This window comes from Anopheles nili, chromosome 3, assembly GCF_943737925.1.
Source record: "Anopheles nili chromosome 3, idAnoNiliSN_F5_01, whole genome shotgun sequence".
Taxonomy (NCBI): domain Eukaryota; kingdom Metazoa; phylum Arthropoda; class Insecta; order Diptera; family Culicidae; genus Anopheles; species Anopheles nili.
In genome coordinates, this window is record NC_071292.1 from 52,057,358 (window position 1) to 52,079,993 (window position 22,636).

The 22,636-nt window shown below is 50.1% G+C and overlaps 1 protein-coding gene across 1 annotated transcript in view; it reads right to left on the reverse strand.

The window, feature by feature from the left end:
• The window catches only part of LOC128724593 (semaphorin-2A-like), a 73,925-nt gene that overhangs the window by 28,163 nt on the left and 23,126 nt on the right, over nucleotides 1-22,636 (reverse strand). The window contains exon 2 of the mRNA XM_053818317.1: nucleotides 7,010-7,097. Coding sequence (XP_053674292.1) covers nucleotides 7,010-7,097 — 88 coding nt within the window. The remainder of the gene's footprint in view (nucleotides 1-7,009; nucleotides 7,098-22,636) is intronic.

Here is a 22,636-nt window from a genome sequence, read left to right on the forward strand (position 1 = left end):
CGCGCCGTCGATCCATCAATTGAGATTCCGAAATAAAACACCTTTCGGTCGGAAACATATTAAATATTTATCCAGCGTAATAGACCGGCCGCACCGGGCCGCCACCGTTCCGAAAACCACCGCTCGACAGGTCAAGCCGGGCGACGACAGGGCAGCGCCCGCATTGGGCAAGCGAAATCCTTGAAGCGATATCCTCTCCATTGGACGGGCGCTAGGCACGAAGCGGAAGCGCCCTGGTGGGAAAACCGAAAAAGCACTACTAGGATCCTAGATCCTTGCATCCGTTTGGGCTGTTTGATAAAATCTGACAGCTGTTACTCGGGGCGCGCCCGAAGCCGCGCGTAGGCTCGAGAAGCCCCGGGATGGTAGGATTCGGACACGAACACGGACACTCGCTCCGGAAGGAGTTATTTGTGTTGAGTCAGTTGTTCCCACCGGAGAAGCCGGACGACGGGAAGTCAATCTAAATTACACCAACGTTTCCGAACCGATCGAAATCGGGCTGGGTGTTTTTTTTTTGTTTTACGGCAGCTCGCACGCTTCGCTCCGAAGGGTTCGGTAATGGATACCTGCCACGTAGGAAGGTGGCTTATTGGGGATAAGGACGTAGGCGGGCGCCCTACACGACGTTCAGGGCGAAGTACGACTTCCTTAATGTGCGGCAATTAAATCGTGCTACCTTCAGCAGAAAATATCACACAATGGGTCGCAATTACGGCGCTGATTATTCGCATCGGTCGTGCTAGTGAAGGACGACAGGATTCTTGGCCCACCTTCGTGAGGATGTGCTTTTTCATCCACTGTCCGTTGCGAGAAGAAATTAAGCTTTTCCACAGCTCCACAGCTCAAGCAGTTCACGCGCCAAGCCTCCTTGAAATATCCCGTCGATAGCCGATCGCTGACAAAAGCTCGCTCAAAATTTCCACTTCTGAGGCGCGACTCAACCGATCCTGTGACCCGGCTCGGAATGGTTTCGGCGTAAAACCACTTCAAACTCTTAAGGGAAATTAGTGACAGCACGCGGTTCTTCTTTCGATCAAACGGCCGGGCGCGATATTTTGATCCACATTTTTTTTAGGGATCAAATATCAACCCTCCGCGCGAGAGTCTTCGTCTTTCCAGGCGCGCTTACAATGACGCGACGCTACGCGAAAGGTAAATAAGTTTATTGCCACCGGGGGGCCTTTCGAGAGTCCGAAGGGCCGATGTGACCGTGAATACTCACCCACCCACGGCAGGAGGGTGAGCGTTGAAAAGCGAAGCGGAAAATAAATTACGTCGCGACTTCAAAAAGCGCCCGGCTTCGTTGAACCGAAACCTGAGGGCAGAAAAAGAAAAAGTTTTGCCCCAAGGAGGGATAATTTAATTCCTTCACGCCGGTGCACCTGCACGGCGAGTGTCACTGACTTTTGTTGGAGCTTTTCCGGAAGGAGCTCGGCGTAACTCTGCATCTCACGCTCATAACCTTGCCGGTGCTCCATTTGTTTGGGCCAATAAACATTTACTGATGCGTTGCGGTATTTTATTCATACTTTCGGTTGGGTTTGTTCGTGTTTAAGTCAGTTCCGTTCCTAGAATTGCTCGTGAATGAAGCTGCTTCATCCTGAACCGTTTATGGCGCATTCATTTCAATCTAAAATGTTGCATGTTGTTCGTTTTTTTTGTTGCTACTCTCTTAGCAAACGGCTTTTCGTTCACTGCCACATTTTCATCACACACCGCCCGAGCCCCAAAAAACGCAGGTGATTTATTTTGACATCATTCCGCGATAAACATTGACTTCGGACGCAAATACGCCTGCCACAGTGCCAGTGGTTTGTTTGATGACTACACCGAGTTTCTACCGAGCGCGAGGTGGACCTTTCAAGCTGTTATGAAGAACTGTTATCTGTCCCGTGTTTGGCAGGTTCTGAGAATTTGCTCCATCAAACGTCCGGCTTCATTTCCTTCGTGTGCTCGCACAGATGCTCGCTGCCGATAGCAACGTGACCGCGATGCTTAATGAAGTTTTTGATGGAACGTTTGCGCGGCTCGGATTGAAGGTGAGCCCAGGTTCTCAAAGTCGTCCACATCATCGCCGACCGGTCAGTTGGTGTCTCCGATGGTTCACAGAGCTCCTTGAGCTTGCTTTTTGCGTGTGGTTGTGGGTGTATTCCCAAATTACTCTTAGCTTAAGGTGCGGCGCAAACGCATTAGCGAACGGAAGAGCGACACCGGTGTCAAGCGCGATAGGGACACAGTTTTCCAAGTGTCCTTCAAGGAAGTCTTTAAATTCAGCTTGTCTGTTATCCGGCATCCGCATCCCCGATCGGAGCGACGCGGTGACAGTCTCCTTTCGGTTCAGCTTTATCCGCTCAGTTTCGGCTCAGTTCGCAAGCGAGAGCAGAGAAAAAAAGTGGGACAAAATACTAATTGGAATTTATGAGAAATTTTCCACAAAATAAAAGGGCAGCAAAAAAAATGGGATTTTCTTCGCTTCTGCTAGTTGCCCTCGACAGCGGTTCTTCGCATGAGCGTCCGCTGCTATGAGAACCAACCGAAAAAAAAGGAAACGCAGTGCCGAGAAACTGTGCCAGTGTCGTGAAACTAAAACTTTACTGCTGGGAACGGTGGCCTGCTTGGTGCAGGCTGCCGACGGAACGTGTGGCTTTTTGCTGGGTTTCGTCATCATCACCGGCATCCTCGACATCTCGGCGGTAAGGCATTTCTGGTAAAATACACGCTCCGAGGCCGTGCTGGACGCTCGCGGAAGACAAAAATCATTCCGGATGAACTTCCCGCTGATAAGCGGCCGGTTGGCTGGCTGGCTCGGCGAACGAAAGTTTGTCTCTCGCTGGAAGCTTCCGAATTCGTTCGCTCACATTCGCACTTCGTCCTACGGCAGCGATACCGAGATCGGGACGAAATGAGTCAAGCAGGAAGCCGGTCTTGCTTTCGACGGTCGGAAAAGGACGCACACAAATCCCCACCAGCACGAGAAATAACGGGTGAAAGCGTGGTGAAAAATTTATTTCAATTTGCTTTCGTACGCTCAGCTTCTTTCACTCGCTTATCTTATCACTGTCAGACCCTTCTAACTTTTCCTTCCACGCTTCTTGTGCGTGTGCGGCTGTGTGTGTGGGCGAGTTTTGTCGGTTTTTGTTTGTTTGATGAACATTATTTTTCCCGCTTGCTGCTCGTTGACCATTCATCAACGCGGTGGCTCTTCACAGCCAATTTTCGATTGTGTGAAACTTGCGCTCAACAGCGTCCGTAACCTGCGTTAGCGTTTAATCCACGCCCGCAAATGTGCGCCCTCGCCGGGGCAAAAACAGCTCAACTCCAATCGGCACATCCGAGAGCAAATGGGGGGGAAAAATGAAGAAAAATATCCAATTCATTAAGGAGTGACATTAACATATTTTAGCTTCTACGGCGGTGGTGTGGATCCTTCGTCCGTTGATTAGTCTCACCGCTGCCAGACATTTTGTTGTGCTCTCGACGCTTGTCGGCGATGCTCCGGTGTTGTGTTTGTTGCTTCTCGATACTATCGTTTCGGTGTTACGTTATCATCTAAGGAAGCGCGAACAATCGAGAGAAAGAGAGCACGAACCGTACAAGAGGCCCACGCACACGGGCAAGCGAGCATTTAAACCTGCAGCCTGGTGCGTTGGTCGGTGGTCTTTAGCGGACGGACGACCGCTATTAACTGTTGATCGTACTTTGCGATGAATTAGTCGCCCGTTCAGACGAAGGCCTATAGTTAATTGAGTTACGGCGCGTAGAGTCTGACAGTTTTTTGACAAATTTTATTCAAAGATTCGTGGATGCTGTATTATTTCCGCTCGCACAAGAGCAAACAAATTGGCGTACTTAGCTCGTTTTTTTCTTTTGCTCTGCCTCGTTGCTGGAGGCGGGCTGTGTTTTTTTTCCGAAACGCTTACGCAACGGTGGTTAGAAAGTTGATGGGCGCAAAAAAAAACGATACACGATTAAATTGTCCATGGGAAATGGCTTCCGAGAGCTTTTAAACCAGCCGATTGCAGGCAAATTATTTGCGCCCGGGCATCGTACGGTTCATAAAAGCAACAGTGCCCTAGTAGCCGATCATTGTATCCGGGTGTTTTAATCAATCAAGGGATTTCGCACTAATCCCGGTGGGTGCTCATTATGGAGCAATTTCAGCATCAATTAAATAAACCGAATTAACGAGGCGCGGGAGGGCTCACATCTCGACCCGAAACCGGCGTTTTTGTAGCACGAAGCCTTCCCGGAGCTTTGAGCGTGCCATTGTTTGCTTCACTCAACCATCCAGCGGCACGTTTGAGGTTGAAATAATCCGCTATCGATGAGCGTTAAGGGGGAAGATGGTGTTACGCGGGTTTCGAGATACCACCTCGTAAGGATACACCGGATTTCATCCCTTTCGGTAGGGCGTGATCCCATCGTTTGGGCAGGATGATGGCGGACTGGCACCATCTCCTTGCGTGGCAGCTCATGCACCATCATCGTCCGTGCAGGTGAGCGCTTTCAGGTAACTGATAACACGGCAATGTGACACCGGTTCTCATTATTCACCGGCAGGGCACCCTTGAAGAAGTCTCGGGGCGCCGGGTACAAGTAATTAAAATTGGCTTCGTTAGCCGGTGTAACCTACACCCGTCGAACGCCCATCCCAGCTACGCAGGTGCCAGCGGCAACTCTCGGGCCTTTTTGGCCATGAAGGGCAGGATTTTCGGGGCAACGAGGACGAGCGGCAGGCACCTCTCAACAGGCGTCGGCAAGGCCCGAGAAGTGGGTGGCTAAAGGCATCGTCACCATCGTTACCGCAGCTCATAAGTGTTACCGCAGTATCAACTCACGAAATAAGTACGATGTGATGATTATTTTCGAACAAACTTCACCCCACGGGGTCGGATCAGGTCGGCGGTGCTGAAGGGAAAGATTTCCGGGAGGTAAAATATTTACCGAAATCCCGAAACCGAAGCAAACGCAAACCCAACAGCATCCGACGATCGTGCCGCTGGTGAGCGGCAGCGACATCATTCTTATCCTCATCAATCTGAGCGTTGGTTGAAGGTTTGCTTTCTCGGCCCCAGGAATGGAAGGAACCAGGAAACCCGGGCGGGTCAGGAAAGTAATACCTGCTTAAGCCGTTGCCCGCCTAATTCCGATGCTTCTGGCACCTCGTGCGCGGGTGCCTGGAGAGGCGAACGGTTAAGAGATTGGCTCGGGGTTTGTCTTCACACGTGCCCTGCACGTGACGCATGCCATTAAATCTTCATCACTGTTTGTTTTACGCCAGCAGCGGCTTGGGCGCTTCCTCCGCTTTTTTTTAGCTCGACGAAACCGGTGGAAAAGGATTCGGTTTACATCGTTATCGTTGGCCTCGTGTTGTTCGGGGAAGAGCATGGAAAGCTTTCAGGAATTGTGCAAAAGGTCGCGCAAGCTCACCACGATCGCAAGGTGATATGCACGCCGCTAATGCAGATCGGTGTCGCGCAACGCTGCTTTGATGGGAAATGAGGTGTCTTTCACTTTCAATTTGCACTCGCCCACTTTTCGTGTGGGTGTGGTGTGAAACTACAGCGAAGCGTGCGGAGAGAAAATGTGTATGCGCGTTTGTTCGTTCACCGGACCGAACCGGGAGGGTCCTCTCGAGTCGGGTCTTTGATCCTGATTCATTATGAACACAGCGGCATGCTGCGACAGAAGCGCTGTGCTCACATTTTTGGAGCGCCAGGCGCTGCTAAATCCCGCAAGGACAATCGAATTAGGTGGCGCTTCTAAAACTGCCTCCCCGAGCGTGTGGCCAGGGACTTTTCGCATGTGCCCGTGGGCACAAGCTGAAGCCGAGCTGGAAAAACCCCATCAAGTGCGGCATTCGCACCCGACTCTAGCGCCGTTGTGCGCGTGAGGTTTTCCCTCGCTGGCAGGATAACGAGTGGTTCGGTCCGGGAATGGAACCGAAGCTTGGGGAATTATTATGTTTAAGTGCTCGTGGCCTTTAGCCATCAGATGAGGCGCCGAACGTCATCACGGACAATGCTGCCGATGACGATGGCCGAGATAATGCGGCAGCGAGCCGACCGGCTGACGGCTGATGGAGAAAATTATTATCGGATTATCGCATAATCGCTTGCTTTGTCATTTTCGCGGGCCGCGCGGGAGCACTGGCACTGGTCTTCGGTCGTGGCGGAGTGCATCAAACGAGGTTAATTTTGATGGATAAATTTTGTGTGTTTGCGAGTATAATTTCATCCCTGCCAAAGGATGCGCTCTATTGTTGGAGGAGCACAAGAGAGAGAGAGAGCATGCGCTGCGTCCTATCGAAGCATGAATCTCGGGCATGATTCGGGTGTGAGACCGCGCCCGGGATTATGTTCGGAGTGAAGATGATGAAGGGCTGATTTGTTTCGTGTTAATCTGGCTTCAATGTTCGTAATTAGCGAGCCTAGTGCGGCATCCGTGTATTTACATGTCGCGATAACACGTAACATGTAAACGATGCAATCTTGTCGTTAGCTGATAGCGATAGTCAGGCGTATTCCCTATCATCCCGACACAACCGGAGCATAGTTAATAGACTTAATACATATCCTGAAGCCAATACACCGGACGCCCTCACTAACGATGGCCGCTCGTTCCGTTCTGCATTGATAAAGCATTGCATTTCCGAAACGCCACCGTAAGTCATTTGCAACAAATTAACAACCGAAGCCATTTATCACAGATCACGTCGACGTTCGCTTTTTCCACCCCGAAATCAAACCCATCGTCGTCGTTCTGCTCCGTGGTTGGCGGTTTCTTGCACGAATCTCTCGGTGTGATTGCCCGGGATTCGATTTATTCCCAGCTAATCCTGCGATAAAAATCAAACAATAATCAACCGCCCGTTGGGCCAGGAGAGAAAGCGATGGCGCACTGGGACGGCTTGGCACCCGTCCCAACCCAGGACGGATGCTGTAACGGTGGCAAGCAACAAAAAAAAAACCCCTCCGAGTCAACTGTTGCTCCTCCGTACACTTACATGGCACCGACGTACAGCGTGTCCCGGTCCTCGTCCATGTAGAACGTTCGGTAGTAGAATTTTCCGCACTGAAACTCCCGTACGTGATCTGCAAGCGAAAGAAGAAACACTTTTAGACAAAGCACGATGGCGCAATGGAATGGATTGTTTTTTACTGGCTGGCCTGGTGCGGGCCAAATTACGAGCGATGGCTTCACGATGCGATGGCAGGGTCAGGATGAGCAAAAAGGGGGTGCTCAGAACCAAGTACGAACGGCAAATAAAGCACACGGGGACGGCCTCAAAACGGGACAAAAATGCGACGGCGGGACTGGCTTTGTTTGGGATTTGGCGCTGCTTTGTTTTTTGGTTAGGATTTAAGGGCTGTGGGTTGCCTTTTTTCGCCTCTTTTTCGAGTCTTTGGACAGCTTCTTTGGCGATGTATGTATGGCGAGTATGTGTTTGTGAGTGGTGGGCGGTTAGTGTGTTTGTATTTTCCATTTCCATCCGTTCTGCATTCGCGCTTGCTTTTGTGTGTGGGAATTTTGTAGTGTTACGTACGTGTGCATAAGCCGCTGCTTGCAGCTTCCCGCGGGGCTCCATGGGCCCGGAAAGAGCCAATCCGAGCCAAACACACGAAACACCCGAATCAGAGGCACACAAACCCAAGGAACTCTGAAACGACTACGAGCACGGGCAGGACGGTGAAGAAATATTTGATTTTCCATGCAAATGTATTCATTCTTCGCGGTGTTTTGTGTCGCGTCGGATTTTTGTTCTCTCTCTCTTGTTGTTGCTGTGAGTGGCTAAAACTATGCCCGATAAGCAGCGGCGATGGAAAATGGAGAGCGAGATGGCGCCACGAACCGAATCCTTGGTCTGGGACAACCGAGCGGAAATGGTTGAGTGTTTACATTCCGTCTGCAGTGGCTGCGTCCGTACGCGTCCAACTGCACCGGGCAAAAGGAGAGTCAGATTTTGTGCTCCTTTTTGTTTTCCTTCTCCTACGAATACAAATCCCATTCGACAATACCGACCCCCCTGGTGGGTGGTGGTGAATAGGTGAGAAGGAAAATCGGTCGATTTTGATAAAAAAAAATCCGATCGACCCGACCAGTTCGTGAGCGAAAGTGAACCTATTTTTGATTCGATTGCTTGAACGCATTTCTATGCCCGACCGACCGACCGATCGAGCTGCAGAGCGTTTTCGTTTTCGATGCCATTCGAAAAAAAAAATAGAACATTCTTTTTGCTCGCCATTTGCTTCACTACTCGTGTGCTGTTTCCACCGAAAAAAAAAACCACCTCGTTGATGCACGCACTCGTTTCCGGGCACTTTGTGACCCAATGAATATATTGGGCTTATCTAAATGATCGATATGCGCGGGAAGCACCGGGCGCGCGCTAAGCTTCGGAAATGAAAGTAAAATAAAGAAACGCTGAAGGGAAAATCATCACGAACGGTCGCACTGGAGCGTGAACAAATCGAATAGCCGACGAGAGCGAAAGAAGAAAAAGAAAAAAATATGCAAAATGCGTACACCATCCGAACGGTGGCTGCTGATGGATGAATGTTTTGGGAACGTTTATTTAATGCTTCGAGGTTTTTTTTTTATTTCTTCTTCCTTTTTTCGAACGATTCGTCCATCTACCTTTCCGAGCGGGGTCTCGGATGGTCGAGCCCAATTGAATACACTTTGAATTTTGCGCGTCGCTGATGGATGCCTTTCAATTGTGTTTAGGTGAATTTCGGTCAAAAAAATTAGGTTTCGATGATTGGGGCGAACCATGGCGTGTTGGGTCGTCGGTCGAGCGAAACCGGTTCGATGGAAGAATAATTTTGAACTTTGTCGAGCAATTTGCTACGATAGCGGGATGGTTTTGGTAGCTAGATACCGTGGTGTTAAACAATCTACTTTGCCTACCCTTGAGTAGAGTGTTAATTGCATCACATTAAATATCTTTTCCACTCAATATTTTTCATCCTCACCTTCAGTTGCATCAAATATGGTCTTGATTCCATAGTGCGTTTTTGATCACCTGAATCCTATAACTAAAGCACAGGAAATCAGTAAAAAATTTATTTAAAGTGCCAGGCAATCGGCTAAACGCGAAGCATTTGAAAACTCGCGTATCAATCCCGCTACCCGTTGAATGCTTCATATTTGGTTCGATTTTTATACTTCTATAATTGAATGCGAGCATCCGTTTGTGGGTCACGGAACGTGCGTCTCCTTGTTGGGAACAACGCAACAGGATCGGGAAAGCTGCCGATCGAATCCTCAATACACCGCAGTTGGCGGATGGTTGAGAATTATTTATTTAAAAATAAAACATCTCATCGACCGACCAGCACCGAGTCTCGGGGCCCCTTTTTTTTATCCACCGTCGATAGGCCGTTACGGTCCCCCGCACGGTGGCTCGTTGCCAGATAAAACAACAAGCGGCCCGATGGGGGTTTGAAAAATAAAACAAAATGCCAACCCGCTCGCAGAGTCTTGACGTTGGTGGAGAGCACCACGCACTGCGGGCTCTTCTTCAACAATTTATTGCATCTGAAAGCTGCGCCGGATGGAATCGAAATTCCCTCGGTTCGCTAAATCCCGCAGTTTGGTCCTTCGAAGGTCTGCTTTTTTTTGTCGGTTCTTTCCTGCGTATCGCTCGGGCAATGCTTCCCGTAGCACTTTGGAAGTTGCGCGTCATAAGTCCCAAAAGCAACCGAAACGGCAGTCTCGAAACCTTTCAACGCAAAAGCGGCGAGTTCATGTTTCAATCGAACGCTGCTGCGGTGATGCTGGTGATGCAGCTATAACACAACCCATAATCCGGGCTCGATTGTCGGGCTCCCATGCGACGTTCCCGGCACGGACAAGGCGTAGGAATTCATGGAATGCTTCGGCAATCCACTTCTGACGGGAGCATTAAACCGGAAAGTGGGTACTTTTTCGCAAAAATGGTACAAAAAATTTAAGCAACCAAGTCAATTTGAAATAAATGCATAGAAAGCTGTTCTGGTTACCAAAAACGTAAAAGAGATGTTCCCAAAAAAGGTACGCTCTCTGGAGATGTCTTTTTTTGCAATCTTCCAGCACAAGCAGCCAGTCTATTCTATCTCACGTAACACATGTTTGGATTGTTTTTTTTGCAGTGTCTCCTAAATAGCCTGCTATGATTCATGCAAAAAAAAACTTCCTCAAAAACATGTCATCACCCTTTAGATAGTGTGACCTAAAGGCCGGAACGCAAAAAAGAAAAAAAAACATGAATCGATCGTGTCGAATGTCAAGTGTCAAAACGTTCTACCACCGCCTGGCACTGGTGAAGGTTCATGATCATTTGTCTCAATTGTGCGATGAAGTGGCCCACGGCAAACTACCACCGCCGTGCCGTGCTTCCGACAAAGATGATGTTTATCGATGTTCAACATGCAGTCCGTAGTCTTTCCTTTTGCTTCTGCTTTCCCGGGAGCAATTTAACCTAAAGACACATACACCGATGCATGGATCATTTTGACTGGGCTCGCGTCACACCTGAGCACCCTATAAACTGTTTCCAACTTGACCTGGTTTCGGTGCCAGCCGTGCTCCACGGTAAAAGCTAGGCTGCAGGTGCCAGGCGACAGTCAACCATCCGGAGACCGTCGTTCCCAGCGTTCCAACCCCGTTGGAACTGTTTCCTTTTCCAGCCAATTGATCATGGCTTGCGGAACAGCCGGGTTTTGCTGGTTGCCGCTGCGGTCGCTTCGCTGGCTCTGCGAAGGCGCTTCCTCGGTGAGGCAGCGCATAAATCAACTCCATTTCAATAGATTCCCCATTAATCATTTTCCAATTGCGGTTGGCCCACGGTGGCGGTGGCGCGCCCACCATCGTACCCTGAGCTTGGTCGGCTTTTGTTCGAGTATATCATATGGTTGCCGGTACTAGTGAGCAATCGGGGATGCCAGAGTAGACGAGCCGGCAGGTCGATCGTGACTGAAATCTGTTAACAAAACACCTCCCACGGAGGGAAAGTTCCCCGACACGGCCGTTATTTGCCTGCAAAAAGGGATACGAGCATGTGTGTGTGTGTGTGAGAGAGAGAGAATGAGTAAGCCACACAACAGCGGCCCCGGAAGGATGGCCCCGATGTGCGAATCGATTCCGTGTCACATTTTTATGCTTGATGGAGATAAAATAAATGGCGTTGAATAAATCACGCATCCGGCGTCTAATTATAGGCACCCGGGTCGGGAGCTGGAGCCGCTTCTCTGTTTTTTTTTTTCATTGTTCGTCCGCACTCGGTCTATTATGACATCCAGTTCCCCGGTCGCGCGGTAAATGATGCTATCTGTGCGGTATTATGCGGTGTGGCGACGAAAACGGGGCAAAATGGAAATGGACGAAAGAAAAAAAAAAGCTCTTTCCATCACACTCGGGCACAGCTTGTGAGCCGGTTGCTCTGTTGTATCTCGCTTCAAAGCAATCAAAGGCAGGTGGATGGAAGCGGAAGCTTCAATTCCATTGAATTGCTCCCCGGTGATGGAGGCGCCTGGTGGCGTGTGAGAAGTACGTTCCTTTTTTTTTTTTTGCTTCATTCGCACCCCTTTTCTGAGGGTGCTTTTAGCGTGCGAAAGCGAAAACGACGCAATGGACGAATGAAAGAGAAAAAGAGAGAAGGAAGGAGAGAGAAAAAGAGAGAGTACAGCGTGAGTGGCCTATGTTGGATGTGCCTCCCCAGTGCCTTCGTTCCCGTCAATTGATATGACGGGCAGGGCGGAGTGAACGCAACCAAGACGCATAAATCTTATTGGCAGTTCACAAATGGTCCCAGTTAGAGCGTGTCGGGGCTGGGCCTTCTCGCTTGAACGCCAGACAGAATCGGTCTGGCTAGTCTGGGTTCGGGTTCGGTTCGCCATTAGGTTACACATGTAGCATAAGGATCTCGTTTCAGAAGTTCGCCGGCATAGGAGAGCTCCCGGAAGAACATGGAAACGACTTATCCGGGAGATGTTCTCTTTGCCGGATGGTTTGATGTAGTTTCGGAGGGGCACGCTGGAAGCAGGATTAGGGCGAAATCGTAAGATAATACAGAGGAAGAAGGATTGCCCGATTCATGGAAGAGATATCGCACCCATCCGAGCCGGGTATTAGTGAAATGTTTAAGAATTTAGCTTAATAAAACGTCAGTTACAATGAGCAACACATTTTATTACGTTCGTAACCTCAGTATTTGCTCATTTTTGGATAAAACGGATGAATCAATCAAAAGGATGCCATATTTATGCTTAGTTATTTGATTTCACAACGAATATCGTTGTGAAAGCAAAACAAAAATCATATTCAACTTCTCTGAAAGAGGCACACATGCTTTTATGCTCCGAAAAAAGATCACCTAAATGGCTTTTTCAGAAGCACTTGTTTTGTGCGCGGTCGATTTTCTCCAACAATGCCAGCTCATAGCGAGACAACGATATAAGCTATCGAGGAAAAGGATCAAGAAAATCCACGAAGACGATTTTTACAATCCGTTAAGGGGAAAAACTATTTCAATAAATTTCGGCCGAGCCTCGGTTGGCTGCACTGGATCGTCCCAGAAAGGGGTTTTGGTTTTTTTTTGTCGTCGCGCTTCCGTCGCAGCCGTTCCAGTGGCTGACTTTATCCGTTTCATCCGTGCGGGATATGGTTATTGAGCGATTTTCGCATTCCCCACGCACAAGAATCGGATTAGCTTATTCGATGGAAAACGCTGCTCGTGGCAAAAAGATCGGGCTGCCGCTTTTCGCGTCGCTTCGGAACCGGCTCATTCACAAATGGGCAAATGCAATAAAATCGGAAGAATCGGTTCGTACCATTCTCGGGCGCCCGACGGAAATATAAAACACTAGCTGAAATGATCCGCAACATACATCCATTTTGATCCGCCCGGAAAGTGCCCAATCGCGGCAGGTCGACGGAAATGAGCAATGTGACTTTCGTTCCACGTCCCACGCTCTCAGTTCCCATCCGACGGTCGGCGAATTGTGTGCCTTTTTCTTGAGAAAACTTTCCACCCACCAACGAAAGTGCCACCCCCCTTCCGTGGGTGCTAAGCAGCGCCGGCGAGCGAGATGAATAAGACATCACTTGTTCGTTAGCCCGAAATGGCCACCACCCCCGACCGACCGTTCGATCGATGGTTGGCGTGATAAATCTTCACCCACCACGTGGTGGGGGTGGTGTTTCTCTCGTTCGCGCGAACGACGCGGGCGCGAAAACCAATATCCATTACTCACCTTTATTACGCCGAGAAAGTTCGCTGCCAAAATCGGAACCCCCATCCCAATTCCCGTTCGCTTTCGTTCACCAAAACCGTGGAACCATTAAAACGTCACCTGCCACCGCCCAGCCGGAGAGATTTGTGATCGACGATGCTAATCATACGAAATTAGTTCTTACATTGATTATCTATCCGGTTTTTCTGGGCAGGGATCGGTAAGGGTTTCGCCACCGCGCACCACAAAAAGCACCACCGTGATGTTGATTGCGTGGGATGAGCGTGGTTACGACCTCAAGCGGCCGCATCATGTAGGCTTGCTTCGTGGCTGGTGGCGGGAAAAACAACAACCTCCAAGCTTTTCGCAGCAAAACTCTCGCATCTCAAGCCCATCGAAGCACAGTCCCGGAATTGCGCACTCAATTACGACCTCCTTCCGATGGTCGGCGGCAGCGCAAACGCATAAATCACCTTCCGATGCAATAACTCTATTAACCGGCCAATAGCAGCCCTCCCACCGTGTTGGTATTATTATTGCACACGGGCGCCATCCCGGTTTTAGTGGGGGGTTGTGCGTGTTTTTTTTACTTCTCTCTCTCTTCTCTGCCAGCGCCATCGGTTCACCGTTCCTGGTACCGGTGGGTTATGAGGTCGAGAATAAACTCCGAGTGTTCCCTGGAATCGATGCCCAAGCATCCTCGGAAGCACTGGTTGGCTCACACGAGCGTCACGCTGCGGGGGCTGATGGCTTTGGTTTCTGAAATTGTTTAGCCATTACGCCCCAGGATGGGGTCGATGCTGGAGTTGATAATAAATTAGGCACCATGGAGGTTTTCTTGGAGCATCCATTCGCCAAAAAGCTTTTCTAGTGAACGATTTAAGACAAAGCTCACCAGCGGATCAGAGGTCGCGAGAAATCATCGTCACAAAAGCAGCGTTTTAAAAATATGATCCAAAAATGAATTTCGAAATGCTTTTATCCTTCTGCTGCCCGAGGATCGATTCGGATGCTGGCTCCAAGAAAGCGGGCATCATTTCGCAGGTAATTCCAGCTGCCCCTCAACTGTCACCGTGCGAAATGTAACCGCAGCTGCCAGGAGAGTGGCGGCCATAAAATAAATTGCACAAAAGATGCTGGTTGCACCGCAGGGGGCCAGCGATCGTAACCTGTCCGCCCGCTGGTTTCTGGCCACAACCACTTTGCACTTCAGCTACGTTTGCGCTTCTCGTGAGACGCCAACATTCGGCTAGGGGAATTAAAAACCAACCATGCTGCCAGCGCGCGAACACAAGTGCTGGAAATAATGGTGGATGAAAGGGTAACGAAAACAGAAAAAAAAATGTGAAAGAGCGACCGGGTAAATAAATAAAACTACTGCCAGCAAAAGCCGTTCGCGAGCTCAGCTGCAGGCGAGTCCCGCCGGTGCACTAGGGGCGAAGAATGCAGCCATCTCTCCGGTGGCCTGCCCGCTCGAGGAATCGGGCCCCGAGAAAGTGATTGTAATGTATATCTTAAAACGATCCGGCTGCTTTTTGTGCCTGTGTAAGCCCTCCTTGCCACTGTCTGTTTGCTCAGACGTAATGCTACGCGATCCTCAGTGTGTGGTGAGGGTATCTTTTTCCCCCATTTTGCGCCACGTTTCTCCACCATGCGGCGTTCAAGCGAGAGTGAGAGAACACTTCCGTGCAACAAACTGGCCGCGGCTTCGTCATGCATTCGCATGAACTGCAGCTGCAATTGCGGGAAATTATTGGGCAAACGCTCGGGATCAGGAAACGCGAACGCTTGGGCCACCGCTCCCGGATATGTTCTGACAACGGTACCGACTTCCAACCGCCGACTGTCACGGCTGGCGGCCACGGAAGCACCGGAAGCATTAGCCAGGAAGCAGGAAATAGATGGGCACCAGCCACCAGCGGGAATATAACGCCGCTTCACTTTCGCAGCGTTAGTGAGCTCGCGAACGTAAGCAAGCGACCGAAAAGAATGAGCGCCTGACACGCGAACTGCTGCATTCGGTCGTTCAAACTCGGCGATAGCCAGCAAACAACACCACTTCCAGCAGATAAGACCTCCACGGCGGGCTTCCGTGCCGGCTAGTGCTTGTACAAGGTGCGTTTTGCTGCTTCGGTTGCGGGCGCCACAACGGGTTTCTTTCAACGGGCGCTGCCTGCTGCAGGTCACTGCGTCATTAGGAAAATTAAAATTCCCTCCATTGACCGTTTTTGCTTGCCGGACCGGCATCAGCATCGGCACCGGCAAAGACCACCTCAAAACGTGATGTGGGGGCCTGGTGGGCTGTGGGAAAACAGCTGGGTGACAGCAACCCGTTAATTAAATTGTTGATCGTTCCTGTCCGTTAATTGTCTGCTGAATAAATAATCGCTCTAAAACGCCCCGACCGGTTGTGGCACCGTCGAGCGAACGAGCGAGGTGATGGACGACGGAGCAAAAAAAAAATGGAAAAAAAGCGAACCAAAATAAAATGAACAACCCTTTCTGCCCGGCACCAGGGCAGCGAGCTGAGCTGCTGGTCTGCGGGTGACATTTACAAGGAATAATACCCCCACGATCGCCACGCGATGTCGCGCGCGCGGACTATTTAGTAGTGGGATTAATAATTCAACCTTCTCGGCTTCGCCCTGGCGCGCCGGCAAGATGGCGTGGTGCTGATTTTGCCATCCACCGTCCGTCCATCTCCGGCGCCGGCCACAACTGTGGTTAGATTAGTTGAGCTGTCAGTTCCGGAGCGCAGTGAGTCTCGCGAACGGGTGGTTTTTTTTTGCGATGGGAAAATGGGCTACAAATGATAGACTTTGAATTTTTGAGCGCTTCGTTTTTTTGCCCGCCCCCGTTGGTGTATAATTTGCCGGTGTGCTGTGGGACAATTTTGCTGTCGTCGACTGCTGGTCGAGAGAGAGAGAGAAAGAGAGAGAGAGAGAGAGAGCGAGAGAGCGAGGGTGCAAATTGCACGTCGTCGATCATCGACAAACGGGGTTGTAATGGATGAATTGCGCTTTAGCATGACAATTTGCTGCTCTCTTCGGTATGAAAATGACCACAATGCATTCCTGCTTTAAAGGGTTTCCACTTGCTATTCAAAGCTCTTCGAAATGTCACTCGAGTTCTCATGCACACCACGCATGGGTGAAGCTAAAAAAAAATATCATAGCCCAACGGAAGGACCATACCGCTTAAATGGTATCCTTCCGCCTTGAGTGCTTGACCGGGTCAAATTTAACCCCGCTCTCAAGCGGTTCCAAGACTTCCATCCTGGCGCGCTTTAAATTGCTGTAAATGTCACGCTAAATCGTTGCCTCACCCGCGATTCGAGAATTTGCGAGACTGCATTTAACCGCCACAATGCATCCATTAACAATGAATTCGACGATATGAAAGTACCATCCTTCTCGCCTTCGTCTTTGCGAATGTGTGCCTTCATCAGATAGACCCGCGAACCGACGCCAGCACGATTGCAACCCTTTTGTGCACGTATGCACACAATGCACTGCACGATCGTTACATTTGCTAGCCTGCAGTGCACGAGCCTTTAGGAACGCACCCTCACAAGCGCGTGGTGGCCATCCTGGAAGAAAGGAGCGAACAGTGAATGGCAAGGCGCAGCAACCTCCAACCCAGGGCCGCACCCGATATTGCTCGTTTTTATTGCAACTAATTGCTGCGTGGTGTTCTACTGGTACACCCTTAGAGCTGTGGTTTGCTCGACAGGATTCCGGATTTGGCGCTGGAAACGAGCGCTACGCCTAGCTTGGCACGTAAGCTTGGATTAATCAACGGTATCTTGAAGGCTTTAGATTTCGCTTTTATTGGATGACTTTTACTGCCTCCCCTGAGCTAGGTGTGTGTGTGTGTGTGTGTGGTGGGGAAAAACAGGTGACTTACCATGCGAAAAACTGCCACTGCCAGCACGCGTTAGTTAGTAGTGCAGTGGTAGGTTTATGGCTTACGAAGGAGCCCCATCGTGTGTATGTGTGTATGTGGATCGCTTTCAAACTTATCTACTAATTGCATTCGACATCTACAAACGCACTCGTTGGCGTGCGCGCTGCAGTAGATAAGGGAGCAAAATGAAAAGTAAAAAGCGAATATAAAACACGACGTTGGAGACCCTGATGCACCCGGAAAAGAGGTTAGAGGCGCTTAATGAGATGCCTAAATGGGTGCATTACACGTACTGTGTGTGTGTGCGAGGGTTTTAAGGAGCCACCAAGCGAACAGGATTAAGATGGCAACCGGATGGGTAGCCGGGAAGGATGGTTGTAAATTGCAACACCGCAATTTTCGTGCAACGCCACAGTAGAGATTAAAATGGCCGTGCTACCAACGTTACGGGTCCTTGACGCGGGTTCTCTTATCGGATGGCGTATTAATTGTGGTAAAGTGAGCGCCACACATATGCACAGCTGCTTGTGCTTGCGTGAATAGTTCACCGATAACTTAACACATAGTTTTGTTTATTCGCGTGTGCCTTCAGATATTCGGAAGCCATTCTACCAGACAACAAGCACCATTGAGCTAACTTCTTCAGTTCGTTTGTCTCGCCGCTGGTATTGGGTCAAGTTAGGTTACTTCCGACACCAACAAGGCGCTCGATGATGATTGATTGACAAGAAACCCCCGAAAGAGCGGACGAGCAAAATTGATCCGAAGTGTGCGGTCCCGGCAAACAAAATCCATAATCGAAAGTCTCCTGCCCCAAAACGGGAGAGTGAGTAATTAACCTCGGCTCCGCGAACGGGCGGCCCACAAAAACCACCAAACCAATACATTGGTATCGTTTTCGGTCGTGCGGGAAAATTCATTCGCAACCGAGCAAACTTTTCAAATTAGCTTCCAATCATCGCGCAAATGAGGCGGATGGTAGAAGGCAACGGCGAACCCGCGAAAGACGCGCTTCATCGATCTATCGTTTTGCGTGAAACTTTTCGTGTGCATTCTTCGCTCGTGCGAGGGCGAAAAAGTGAAGGTTTGGCTAACGAAACCCAAAAAAAACTAAAGCAATAGTCTACCAATACCACGCACAGTTTACGTGCGGTGGAAAAGGGGCATCCGACCAAGCCACCGCGGGAGAAGGAAAAAGAAAATCCCCTGCACCTCGGAGGCTAATTTCATTAATCTGCCAGCGTTTATCGTAAAACTTGGCAGCATTGTCTGCAGCGCTCGTACCGAAACGAGGCGGCTCGTCGAAGGGAAAAAAAGAACCCTCCGATTATCGATCACCCGCACGCCAGGCGCACTCGGGATCGAGTGGGTCGGTGCCTTCGACCACCCACCGCCATAATGATTCATTTTCGCCAAGCGCGAACGCGCGCGTAATGAGCTGGCACAATTCTTGGCTTCGTTGCGGTCTCGCGCGGTTCATTCCACGCTTGGCCAAAAAGGAGGCCTCGCCTTAAATGCCACCCATCCACCAGCTGGCAGCCCGATTGGCGAGCGGGGTGTGCAATTATGAGCAAATGAGGTTGAAATTTGAGACGTTGAAAGGATCCTCGGTGTCGGAGGAGCGGGCGTTGCTTTGGATCCGTTTCGAATGCCTTTCGCCGTGACTGGCGGTGACCTTGCCGGGGCTTGTTGCGCGTGGGTATTGGCAGCGAAAAAAGTCACTAAAAATGGACCGCACCGCTGAAGAACAACTCACCGAAAAGCCCGCTCCTTTATCAGCTTCTCATTAGCATGGAGCGCAATAATGCGGACGATACGCAGGGCAAAAAATACCCCGGTCGGGCGTTCAGCAACCGGTATCGGCACACAAAAATCCTTTCCAATTTTGTCTCGTTTCCCAATAAATGAGGAAAAGCGATACATTCGAGCGGGAGGCCGAAATGGCTTCCGAAATGGGTCCTGTTTCCAGCGAACGACCGGGAAAGCACCGACCGCCGGAATCAATATATATTTCGCTTTGTTTTGTTTATTCAATTTCAAACTCACCGCGGCACGCGCCATCCCTTTCCCTGTGGTTTGGTCGGGCCCGGGGTCAAGCAGGCAGAATAAATGGGAACTCATCCTTGGCCGGTTACCAAGGCGCTGGGGGTCGTGAGCCACCAGGCGTCTCCATCGAAAGGCTTGCCGAATAAAAATGCGCCACACGGGAGAATTGAAAAAGAGTTTGGGTTGAGAGGAAAAAGGAAAAAGAAAAATGGAACGAAAATAAAAAAAATCATCCAGCTCCCGGACACAGGTTCGGGTAGCTACGCAGCTACCAAGCGGTTGATTCAGTTTCCGGTGTCCGTTTGCTTTCTTCCACTCGCTCGGCGGCTCGCTCTCTGTGTCTTTGCTCGATCACATTCGGGGTACTTTTTCCTTCGACTGTTGCCCCCGTGTCCTCAACCCAACCTCGCGAACCCTCAGCGACGAGGCCAATTCGAGCGAGCGACAAAAATGTCATAACACTGCAAACGAGTTCGAAAACGAGTGCGGCGGAAAAGGCGGGCGACTTCCGGCAGGACGGGAGCCCAACGGCTCCACCCAAGCGAAAGCCAGAATAAAGCCAATACAGAAACACGGCTCGTGGAAAAGTGACCGGAAAGCGGCAAAGCGCACACACATGCACACGCCCTGCAGCGGGGGTGGGCGAGAGAAAAGCCCTGAAAATGACCCTTGAAATCCAATTTCGCCTAATTTTATTATGATTTTTGTTGTATTGTTGTCCATTTGCAATGTGTCGTACGAGCTTGGCGGTGGGGGAAGTTTGCTGTTTCCGATCCGCAGCAGTAGGATGCCGTTTTGTAAAGATGGCCCGTTTTTCTTGGGCTTAGCAGGGACGAAACGCTTCCGAGAGAGGCCGAGCATAGAAGCCTGACTGCCGGTCATTGGAAGCAACAATGCTACGAAGCACAAGATGGAGAGAAAAAGCAAAAAAAATGCCGCCTACATTCACCGGCTCTTCGGTGGGGAAGGACTAGTGCAAAATTTGATCCGGAAAGCAGGCGAGATTACTCTCCGGTTGCTTCGATTCGGACCCGAGCGCTCGAGAGCACAAATTCAATCAAAAACTGCAAAGTATGACAGCGAGGCGGGCGGCGAAAAATGAGCCTCCGGTTCCGGAAGGCGTCGGTTGATTGGATTTTTATTCAACGGTTAGTGCTCGTTGGGAGATCATGCTGAGATTTAAACACCATCGCGCGGGATTCGTGCGCTGTCTTGACACCTCGGTTTCAAGATTTGCTTTCGTCCCGTGCCATTGGTTTGTGAGCGATCGAAGACAATGGCACGGAATGAAAGTAATAAAGGGCCTGTTTCGATAAATTGCCCCATCACGCGGGTGAATCCGTTTAACGCGCACAATGACAACCGACGGCAACGGTTATTAGCTCAATCCTTTGAGCGGAGCGCGCCAAAGAATGCTGATCGTTATGTTGCCCGAAGATTTGCTGAATGTCTCGCGAGTGGCACATTAAATGTAAATTTGGACCCCAGATTGAATTCAGCGTGTTTGTCGAAGCGTTGGACGGGCTCGAACAATTGCCACGCGTTCTCGTCTTAAGGGTGAGCCTTTGTTCGGCCGGGCGATAGTGCTGCCAGCATGTCGTGAAATAAATCCTCAACTCGGCAATCGTTACATAAACTCATGGAAAAGCTGACGTTTTTACTCGGCAGTAGGACATAAAACTCAATTGCTCGGTCACTTTCGGTCGGCTTCTGATCCGTACTGACCGTGCTTTGCTCGAGTCAAATTAATTATGAAGAGAAGTTTGGTTTCGTCCTATGGAAGAAAAACGAAACTTGCTCTGGTTTTCCAAGTGACAGGAGTCGACCAACCGACCGACCGACCAACCGACCGGTACTTTCCCAGCGTCAGCTGATCTCGGTGGTTTGATAATTTAGAAACAGTTTTCTCGCTCATTAACCAATACCACCACGATGCGCGTTCGATCGCTCCCGTGTCAAAACTGGGCTTGTGTCCGGGAAAGCGTGCATCGGGAGACGCCGAGTTTGTGGTTATCGCACAACGACAACGACAGTGAAACTTTATCGTCTTCTCCGAGCCCGAGAAATGCTGAGTCGGTAGCAATCACAAGCACGGTCTCTCGGAGTGCGAGAAAAGTAGCTCCGGTAAGTGTGCGAAAGGTCGAAAAAGTGGGCCTCTGCGGCTTCGGCCTAGTTTTTCCTGCTTGAAGCATCCTTGGGCTGTGGCACACAACTTTCGTACAACGGTCGAGTTTCGCCCCCCGTAGGTCAAGCGCTGGGATCTGAGACCCGAATCCCTCGAGTTTCGGGGTCTATAAGAAATTGCAATGAACCAAAAAAAAACACACACACAGCACACCCAGACACATCATCGAAGGGATATATATTCCTAATCCAATAAAATCCGGCTTAATTAGATAATGGAGAAAAGTAGTTTGACCGATCCACGAGATCCACGAGAAGCCTCCCGAAGGGACAACACCGCTAAAGGATGAAGGGAGTTTCACCCACAACAAAAAAAACTCTTGTGTGGGTGAGTGTGGGCGTGTGGGAAAGAAAGAGAGAGAGAAAAAAAAACTAGCTCTACTAAAAGGGATAGAGCTAAGGAGCCGGCAGCATAATGCGAGTTATAATTTCTTGTGCCTTTAGGTCTCGGTTTTTTCGACTTCTCTCCCACAACCGTTCAGTCGGTCACTGTCTCAATGCTTCCGGTTGAATGGTCTGGTCTGGCAGCGAACCTTTCCAGCTGCGCCCGTTAACCGGGGGCCAAGTCCATCATCCCGGTGGGAGGGCACCTCGTGTCGTCCTTTTTTGCACGGTTCCGTCACATCAAACGAGCAAAAAGTCACGCGGGACGAAATTGGTGCATGCAAAAAGCACTGCAATAGTTATTCCTTCGACACCGAATCGCTTACCCATTCCCGGGCGTGGATGGAAAGAGTGCAGAAGCAAGAGTCAAAAAGAGAGAGAGAGAGAGCGAGAAAAAAAATACGGCCGCAACATTGAAACGCAAAAAGAAATGTAAGTATGATCAATGATATTACCAGACCGAGAGCCGGAATTCTGTCGGTTTCCACCTCGGAAAAAAAAGAAAACGGATGTCACCGGGGTTCGCTTGGGTTGGCTTTAATGCTCAGCGGCGCGCCATCAGCGGGCCTGGGTCTTTAGAACCCGCTGCTCCAAGAAAGGCGGGACCAGACATTTTCCCGCTCTCGGGGCTATTCCGAGTGGCCTCTAGTTGCTGGCAGCAAAAACTTGCGCCTTCAAGGGGCACCATTGCGAGGGTTTTTTTATTCGCCTCCTTCTGCCCGATAGAACTAGGATTCGGCAGAATGAACCGAATGCGCAAGCAGTTCGCTGTGTGAAGTCGCATTTAACGGACGCGAATACAAAGTGTGTGTGTGTGTGTGTGTGTGTGTGTATGCACACGGGAAAAGGAAAAACCGTTCCACGACGGCCATCATATTGGCCTCCTGGAGCCAGCAGAA